This window comes from Lynx canadensis, chromosome B2 (assembly GCF_007474595.2).
Source record: "Lynx canadensis isolate LIC74 chromosome B2, mLynCan4.pri.v2, whole genome shotgun sequence".
NCBI lineage: Eukaryota > Metazoa > Chordata > Mammalia > Carnivora > Felidae > Lynx > Lynx canadensis.
The window spans coordinates 3784686-3794689 of record NC_044307.1 but is presented as its reverse complement, the minus strand read 5'-3'; the positions used below and the strand labels follow the sequence as shown (position 1 = coordinate 3794689).

Sequence of the window (10004 nt, the reverse complement as noted above, 5' to 3'; positions counted from 1 at the left end):
GTGTGTGTGTGTGTGTGTGTGTGTGTGTGTGTTTATGTGTAATGGAGGGGTGAAGAGGTGAGATGGGAGGGAGGAAGCATCTTAAAGTGCATTTCGAAAAACAAAATAAATAAACAAAAACTAGAATAACCAGGAAATTCTGGAAAAAAAAAAAAAAGAGCAACGACAGGGAATGAGCTCTATCCTCCCTCGGTCATGTTATAACATCTCAGTTTCTCAAACATTCCATTTTTATTTCAGTACCTACCATGGGTTATGTATTCTCAGCATCGAAGACAGTGCTGTGAACAATACTTAACAGTATGATCTCACTGGAGAAATGGCCAGAAAGATCAAAGGGACAAAGTAGAAAACCTAGGATTACTCCACGTACCCATGGAATTTAGCCTATGATAACGGTTGGCATCTCCAACGGGAGTGAGGTGGGGAGGGGAAAGGAAGCAGAAATGGAAGAGTCGTACGCATTTATTAAACCTTGTAACAAAATACAGGGGTTTCAATTGCTTCTAAAGTGAAATTGACAACAAAAATTATTGAAACAAACCTTGGGAAAACTTTCTTGGCGTGAATGCGCGCGCGCGGGTGCGCTGTGCTCTCAAAGAAGGGAGGTCTTTCTACACATGAAAACGAACATTAAACTATCCCATTCCGTTGGGAGGGACGGTGCGGGCAGGAATGAACTCCGTGGTCACTACCGGTAATGGGGGGAAATTAATCTAAGTTACTTAACGACTACATCAGTCGCTGTGGCAATGGGCGAAGAACTGAGCTTCGGGTCTCCAGAAGCCCCGGTTCCTGGAACTTGTCTCAGGAAAATCCGTGTTGACCAGAATATAAAACACGACGCTGGACTTTCCTCTGCCCAGAAGAAACGCCATCAGTATGAAAGAAGCCGCAGATACCGCCGTGAAGATAAACTAAAGGCCTTCGTTAGAGACATCACTTCACCCCCACACATGCATATACGTTCCCAGGTTTACCCGTACGTTACTCGCGTAGAAACCGTTGGGACTTCGGCCGCGCAAAAATGCGTTGAAAGCATCTCCGGCGTTTAGATGTTGACGTCTACCTAAAACGACGCTCGGTGACCCGCTGCCGGGACAAGATGGCCGACGAAGGGTTGTTGTGATGCACTCCAATCCCATCACACTTTTGCGCAAAGTTACATGCCGCGAGGGACAGAAGGGCGCCGGTCCAGCGGCGCCGGGTGGCAGGGTGGCCGCCGCCACCGCCGCGCGGTGGTCCAGACGCGGTCCTCAGCGGCCGCAGCGCGCGGGCTGGCCCACGGGAGCGCGCGGCACGGACGCCCGCACCGTCTCCTCCCCGGCGGGGTGCTGCGGCCGTCCCCGGACACGAGCTGGACTTTCCAAACCATGGGAAGTGTCCGAGGTATCAGGGACACACCGGGCGAAAAAGGCACAATCAATCCACTGGAAACGAAACGTACACAGAATACACAAGAGGCCGGCCTCCACCCAATAAAACACGCGATGAAAAGCGTGGGCCGGAGGAGTGGGCCAACCCGCGAGCAGGGCGGGACTTTTGAACGGCTTTCCAACCCAATCGGGGGATTCCTGGAGACCGAGGAACTGGCTGACTTGATTTGTGGTTGTTTTCGATGGCCTGGCGCGGGGCGGGGCTGGCGCGCGAGTGCGCGCCTCCGGGACAGCGCTTCCGCAAGGTAGCGGGGGAGGCCACCCGGGATACCGCTGGGCAGGGGACGAGCCCCAGGGCCGCGCAGAGACCCCCGCCGCCCCTTTTCGGCTGGCGTCAACTGTAGCTGCCAACCACACCTAGAACCAAAGGTTAAAGGGGGAAAGGGACAGGGTTAGAAGGTTCAGCTCTTTCTTGGAGATCAGTGGTGGCTCTGAAAAGAGCCTTTTTGGGTTTCAGAAGCAGACGTTCTTCAACAGCCTACTTCTTTTTGGGTGCAGCCTTCTTGGGCTTGGCAACCTTGGGTTTGGCGGTCTTGGGCTTCACGGCCTTAGCTGCGCTCTTGGCGGCCTTCTTCGGCTTGGCAGCCTTCGCTTTCTTCGGACTCTTGGCCACTTTCTTGGCGACAGCAGCCCCCGCCGGCTTCTTCACCTTCTTCGGGGACTTCTTGGCGCTCTTCTTGGGAGTGCCGGCCCCGGTGGCCTTCTTGGCTTTCTTGGCCGCCCCGGCAGCCTTCTTGGGCTTGGCCGCGCCCGCCTTCTTGGCTTTGGGCTTGGCCTCCCCGGACGCCGCCTTCTTGTTGAGCTTGAACGAGCCCGAGGCGCCGGTGCCCTTGGTCTGCACCAGGGTGCCCTTGCTCACCAGGCTCTTGAGGCCCAGCTTGATGCGGCTGTTGTTCTTCTCCACGTCGTAGCCGGCGGCCGCCAGCGCCTTCTTGAGCGCGGCCAGGGACACGCCGCTGCGCTCCTTGGAGGCGGCCACGGCCTTGGTGATGAGCTCGGACACCGGCGGCCCAGAAGCCTTGCGGCGCACCCCTGCGGGTTTCTTGGCCGCCTTCTTCTTCACGGGGGCCTTCTCCGCGGGGGGCGCGGCGGCAGGAGCGGCGGGAGCGGTCTCCGACATGCTGAGGCTGTAGGACCGGGGACAAGTGGCAGAGCGCCGTGGGTGCGCCGGGGCCGGGCCGCCGTATATATAGAGCGCAGGCGCGCGCTGATTGGTGCTCCGCTCGCCCGCCTGGCTGGCAGGCTCCGAGCCGCCGCCGTGCGCCCAAGTTGTGTTTGTTCCACTTCACAAAAGGGGGAAAATGTTAAAATACCCCGCACCAAATCTCCCGGCTTTGGTCGGAAAAGGATCCGAGAAGCCTCGGGCTCCGGGCTCTCCATTTATTTTTTCCGCAACCCCAAAGGCGACGCGTCCAGGAGCCCCCAACTCCCCCAACTCCGAGGGAAGTCCAGGACGGTGGGAGACCACTTTCTGTTTTTCTCTTAAATTACCTGTTCGCTCCTTTGCCCCTGAAAGTTCTTTTTCTCAGGGGTGGTTGGGCACATGGTTGCCTTCTTTGGGAGACAAAAACGAAATGGTTTCCACCTAAATTTTCACGATAATTCTCTTTCTTCGCGAGGGAAGTAACACAGGTCCTCTGTGAATTCTGCGCACAGACCCACAGGAACCGTGGACTGGGACAAGGATTCCCGGGCCAGTCCAAAGCAGTTAGGGTTGGATGAAAGGGGGTCCAAAGGCCTTGGGGGGTGTCCTGGACCGTGGGGGGTTAGAGACTTAAATCTTAGATTTGAAGACACTGAAATTCTTTATCAACTCCGTCTTTTCGTAGATGGGGGCGGGGCACTCTTCACTTCTCCAAAGGCGAGAAATTGGGCAGTTTTTAAAAAAGATCTCAGGTTCCCCTCTGGGTTGTGCAAGGCAGGGGGTCTGACCCTCAAGAATAGAGATAATAAGGGAAGAAGGGAGACCCCCTAAGCCTGCAAAGAATCCTCAATAGACTTGGTAGCTATAGACATTGAGATGATCTCTCTCCAAAGAAAACAAGCATTTATTTATTTCTTTTTATATGTTCCAATAAAGACATGAACTTCAGCACGTGAAAATTCTAGATTACTTCCAGTAACAACATCTAACTCATGTTATGGTATAGAAGGAAACTCTCTACCTGGGAATTCGACGGTCTCGATGGAAGGAAAGCAGCTAACATTAATGTGATACACTTTTATAAGATGAACTGGAGATTCGAAGTAGAACAAAATGGATGGCAAATTTTTAAATAGAAATAGAGGAAAATTCCTAGAACATGTAAGTTTTTATACCACTTTTCTGTTGTTGGTAAGATTACCCCTTCTCGTGCCCTTTGGTGCTGGTCATTCGGATTCTATTCTAAAGTTTGCTTTGTCTTTTAGGGACCAAGGAAGTATTACAACTTACCCGAAATTCCCAGTCAAACATACAGCCACATGAAAATATGTGTTAAAGATGCCAGCCTTGGACCGGGGTCAAAAAAGGTTATACAACTTAAGTTCAGTGATGTAAAAAAAAAAAAAAAAAAATGAGGCATTTTTAGACTAAGGATAACTCCATTGTAAGTTTCACGGAATAACATTTGTTCAACATTCGGAAATCGTGTCTACTACTGATCATGTCCTCTGAGAATTAACAGCCTAATGAGATTAGTGATGGATGAATTAGCAGCCATAGAAAACCACTCTAGACCTTCCATCCCTCGCCGTGATTTTGGATATAGGAATCGTAAGAAATTATCGAAAGTGTCTGAACAACTAAAGCACTTTTATCACACTAATGTATCTTGGCATCAAAATAACGAAATCAAATAAGAACATGCACTTTGCTCTGATTCTATGTGCAAGGAGTTCCCCCCCCTCCCCGCCCCACAGCCATTTGAAATTCAGTGAAATGTCCTGTACCCACCAGGAAAATAGCAATGTAGAATCTTGACTGCCAGGTCACTGGACCTCCCCTCACCATCAGTTGGTGTCTTGATTTATACATCAACGGCACATAAGTTCGATTCCTGTGATTCAAGTCTCTAATATGATCGCTCTGGTCGAATCAATCAAAACACCTCTCCCTACAGGCAAGTCTGACGTCCAGATCTCAGGTCGTTCGGACACCAGCCACTCAGTCTTGCTCCCAACCTTCTGGCCACAGGGTAGAGACCAGAAGGCAGAGAACCAAGATTCTTGATCTTCTCCAGATTCTTGTAATTCGTGTTGAGAAAAGCTATCCAAAAATGAAAAATAAGGCAAAACTGTTCCTTTGTGTCCTTCCAAGCTGTATTAGAAAATTGTCTAAGTTCACCTGCAGGTCATTTGATGCTCTAAGGCAATACTACACAAATAGAATGTGGGTCACATACGTAATTTTACGTTTTCTAGGAGTCACATGACACAAGTAAAAAGACACATGAGTTTAATTTTAATAATATATTCTGCTTCACTCAATATATCCAAACCATCACCATTTCAACGTGTAATCGGTATTTTTAAAAATACGATGGTTTATATTCCCTTTTTTTCACATCGCGAGGCTTCCAAATCTAGTATATTTTACATTCGTAGAATATTCCATCTCAGGCCAGCCACCTTACAGGTGCTCCCTGGCCACATAAGACCAACAGCTACCATTCTGGACAGCACGGCTTTGGCAAAGGTAACTTTGACTTCATGATTACTCTTTGATTACACCCAAAGTATGTAAAATTAGACAGTGACATATAGAGGGTTGATACATTAATAAGTGTTTTGTCCAGTAGAGAGGCACATGAACTCTTTTCAGTAGAAAAGCCAACCCTAAAAGTGATGATTGTATTGCTTAATAGAACATTAACCAGTTTTGTATTTTTCCGCCTTCCTGCCTTTTACCTTCTCCTGCCTAAATGCGTATTTCATTCTCCTGTGTCCTGCTTTGACCCACCTTTGCCATACTGCTTGCTCCCTTGTCAATGACATAACATTCTTTGACCCAGGCATGAGCTCACTCTAAACAGTACTTGTATGAGACTTGTGTTTTTAACCTCTTGAAAAGCATACTTTGACGCTCGGTTCATCGGTTTGTTCCAAGCGCTCTAAAACAGAACCTTTAGAAACCATTCTAAAACTCGGGAGATACAAAACTTTTTGACTGTCAACCTTACAGTGACCTTAGATCTGGCAGGTGGGTCACAGAGTCTCGGGCTTTGAAACAAGATGGGACAAGCCCGTGAGCCACCAAAAGCCTATTAAAATTACCTCCAGGGGAAAATTCAGGTGAAGGGTGTGGTCTTCCCCCTCAAAATTGATGGCCTTAAGGGGGCCAACAATAAGCTGAGGACAGAAATACTGCAATGCGGTCAATTGTGTATTCTTGCATTTACACACATTCTGGATAGTACAGGTTGGCTGCTTTCGATTCATGTGCTTCAGGTCTGGAAAGCTGGTGAACAGAGCTAATTACGCAGAGCCGAATGTCCAGTCCAAAAGGCTGTCATGGGAGCTGGACAGAGGGTGTGGGGGAGAGACGTGAACAGCGAGAAATACATAAGGACAGTGAGGGGGGTTGCTGGAGCAGGTGCGCGGACCCTCCCTTTACCAGGCCAGGATAGGGTTCTGTCTGCTTTTGAAGGTAGCTAACCTGATATTAATGAACCTTGTTACAGGCCCCAACTGGGAGCGATTGAAACCTGCTCTTTCCTGACTCCCGAGGGATGGGGCTCTAATAATACCAGCCGCTCTCCTGGCCTGCCTGCCCAAGGGCGTAAAGTGTTCGTGCTTGGGTCCACCTTGAGGTTGATAATAGAGGGCAGCCTGAGAAAAAATATGCAGGAAAGAGATTCAGGAGAGTGGCCTAAAGAAGATTGTAGGCCCTCCAGTCTGTTTGCTTGTTTTTAGCCCCACAAACAAATAACCCAGTCTCTGCAGGCAAATGGCCAACGATTAGGGGATCAGACCTGAGCCAAAATGTTTCCCCCGCCAGCCCGTGGGGCACTTTAAGGGCTGAGACCACGGTTTCTGTATGTTTACTCCCGGACACATCCTTAAAAGACATTGGTGCTTAATAAATGCATCGGGAGTATCACCAATGGAACGACACATTCCAGAATATATTCACCTGACGTTTTGGAATTGCTCTTAGGACCACATAAGTGACGCAGGAAACTAGCTCATTCATTGCCACCTCACTCTTTAAGCGTGTTTTCAAATGACTGTAAGCTGTTTCAGAAGTCAAACCTACCCTCAAGAGGATTTCTCAACAGTGAGATTATATACATTTTTACAGCCTCCTAGTCTGGGTCTCTAATAAAGGCAGTGATAATGCACAAGATGCAGACATATTTTAGGCACTAGCCTTAATCGGAAGGAGGGTATAGCCTCACTCGGTGACTGTTTTGGAGGAAACACGGACGTACAAGTTTTGATAGATTTGTTAGGATGTGTTATTGCCATCACGATGCCATGCATGAGCTTCCCACACACAGGGCACTTGTTAAGCAAAAGACACTGGAAGAGATAATAAAAGCAAAGATCAGCCCAGCAAAGTGTCTCCTCTCAAAGAGCTGTGACTGGTGGGACAGTCAGAGACAAGCATAAATATCATGCTGTGTGATGAATCTGGTGGGAAAGACCAAAACCACTGAGAAACCGGAAGAATAAAAAAATTAAAATGTTACTGTGCTGGTTACACCTTCGCCTTCAAATCCTTACCAAACCCACTGGGAAAACAAGACATTCGATTTCAGCCTAGAGCGGTGGTTCTCAAACTTTAGATTCCAGGACTCCTTTACACTCTTAAAAATTAGTAGGGCGCCCCCCAAATCTCATTAGTGAAGGTCACGAAATTAGACATATGAACCACTTTAGAAATTAAAACTGAGGATTAAACTAATAATGTATATCTAAATGCACTTGGTAGTATCCATTAAATAAAAAATTAATTTTATTTATTTAGAATTATACATAATTAACAGATGGCATATGTTGCATTTTCATCTATATTATATACTATAGGCTTGTATATATAATGTACAGTATAGGGTACCACCTGCTACGTTCTCGGGCTTTCCCAACTTTCATTTCCTCCTCTGTAACATGGAGTAGCACCTCCCCCAAGGAATATAGTGAGAATTAAATGAGGTAACAAGCGTATAGTTCCTGAGACGGTGCTGAACACACAGTTGCCTCTTACCTGAAGTTTATTTCCATTAGATCTGCCCACCGTGGGATTCTGCTGTTTTGGGGGTGACTCTGAGAAAGCTGGGACTCTCCTTAATTTGGAGGGGGGGTGAGAATAGACCATCCATCAGGCTTGTTCACTCTTTCCAATTATGTGTGCTTCCCCTGGAAGCCTCTGAAAGGTCACACGACCCGGGTACTACCCCAAGGGAGACTTTAAGAAGAGGTTCTAACAAGACGAGATGAAGTTGGGGCATCGGAGAAAGGAGATGTGTGTGTGTGTGTGTGTGTGTGTGTGTGCGCGTGTGTACACGCATGCAGTTGTGTGTGTGTTGGGGAGTGGTAGGTGAGCATAATCCAGGACCATCACTGTCACTCAGAATCTATCCCCACACTGCTGTTCTTGGAGCTCACTCCTTGCCCGAAACTCCATGGGGAACGGTTATGAGGACGCTCACAGTCACCCAGTCCCTGCCTTCTGTATGTCAGGTGCACGCACACTTTCAGTGGTAGGCAGGTCTGGCTGTCAGGGAGGACTGTGTTGCCAGTACGTGAGAGGGACCAAGGTACTCCGTCACCCTGAGTGTGTTACTACCAAACTCACCTAAGCGGGCTTAAGTTAAACAGAAATCCTCGTTGGGACCAAATTCTTGTTGGTCCTAGCTTACCTACGGATTTGTAGCTATGCTGCAGTTAAAACATAGATTTCGTATTCTTTTCATGGTTAATGGGAGTGGCGCTTATATTTCCTCTTAACTTTATCAAATAGTCCAAGAAAAGACAGAGGTGGCACAGTACATTTCTCAAAATGACTGTCCCAGAAGCTGGATTGCCTGGGTTCAAGTTCAACTTTGCCACAGGACGAGTTAATTCCTTTCTCTATGTTGCAGTTTTCTCATCTGTAAACGTCGATAATAGTACCTGATTCATAGGATCATGAGAATTAATGAGTTAATATTTATGTAGTTCTTAGAATAAATAGTGCCTACCATATAAGTACAAAATTTTACATATATATGTTCAGTAAAATTAGTTGTAGAAGCATATGTGTATTATTATAGCCACAATATGGCACCATGCCGCAACTTTGGTTTTAAGAGTGTCAACAATACTAATAAACAGTTAACCGAACACTTCCTACGGACCAGGCATTGTATGCACTATTCTCGTTCCGTCTTCACCACCGACCTACACACCCTTTACAATCATTATCATTGCATCGGTAAGAAGAATGGAAATTGAGAGTTCAGATTTCTCCTGGGCCAGCCCTTGAAGGCTGATTACCATCTATATCCCTAAACACACACACACAGCTACCAATCGAACTTCAGTTGAAGGCAAGACTTACTTTTAATCTATGAAGTGCATACAAGTAAAATACACCCCGGCTATTAAATACTTACTAATCTGTTCGGTGAGTTTTAGGTAGGAAGCGTTTTCACACGTGTGAATACTTCCTGTTTGGACCTCACACCTTCCCAGCGGAATCCAGTACAATCCATCGTGCTGTTTGTTTTGATTGACACTAGGTGGCGCTCGTAACCAACCAACGCTTATTTTAGAGGCTGGTATGTTCCAATCCGTCCAGGCCTTTATGTAAGTATTAACATCTAATCATACACTTAACAGTTCCCTGTCTCTTTTGGTGAACAGAAATTGCTATCCCCGCTTGACAGATGGCGATCCGGGGGTCTTGGGAAGCCCTAACACTGCAGGAAGTCCACAGGCAGAAAGAACATGAGAGGAACAAATTGAGTGACTTGGGCTCTTGTTTAAATGGTGTAGGAAAATCATGCTGGATAATTCATTCATTGCGCAAAGAATTTGTCAGCACCTTCGATAAGGCCAGCTCGGAGAATAAGAAAGTAAGTAAGACAGGTTCTCCCCTTATGGTGGGGTTGGGAGGAGGGGAAACCAGGAAATAGTGGATCACCGTACTTGTGAAAAAGGGGTCAGAGAGGGCCTGAAAAGGGGGAACAGTTGATTTTACCTGGGAGAGGAGGCTAGACATCGAATCTCACAAGGACAACTTTTAAAGTACTCAGTTACTTCGTTTCATTTGTCAAGTGCAATGATCGCAGAGAGGAGAATGGTGAACGAACACAGCATCGTGCAAAGACGGGGACACGGAAATTGCCTCTTCTCCTGCTTAGTCGGGAACAAAATTATGAGATTTCTGGTTAGGTGTATCAGTTATGGCCACGGGGGTAGTCATAATAAGAATAATAACAAATGTATTCAACAGTATGTGTTGTAGGGGGTTGTGACCTCGCAATGTGCCTAAGATCAATCCGGCACCTTGGCTGAAACGCACACACCTCAAACAGAGCCCCCAAGAGTGTCCTGCACTGAAGGGTAGGTTTATGAAAGTCCAAAGGAAGAGCCTCCTGCCAC

General features: G+C 47.3%; 1 protein-coding gene across 1 annotated transcript; it reads right to left on the bottom strand.

The window, feature by feature from the left end:
* Nucleotides 1–447: 447 nt before the first annotated feature.
* H1-2 (H1.2 linker histone, cluster member) lies at nucleotides 448–2591 on the bottom strand. The gene has a single exon (XM_030316967.1). The coding sequence runs from the start codon at nucleotides 2554–2556 to the stop codon at nucleotides 1915–1917; it is 642 nt and encodes a 213-aa protein (XP_030172827.1). The 5' UTR covers nucleotides 2557–2591; the 3' UTR covers nucleotides 448–1914.
* Between the last annotated feature and the right edge of the window lie 7413 nt (nucleotides 2592–10004).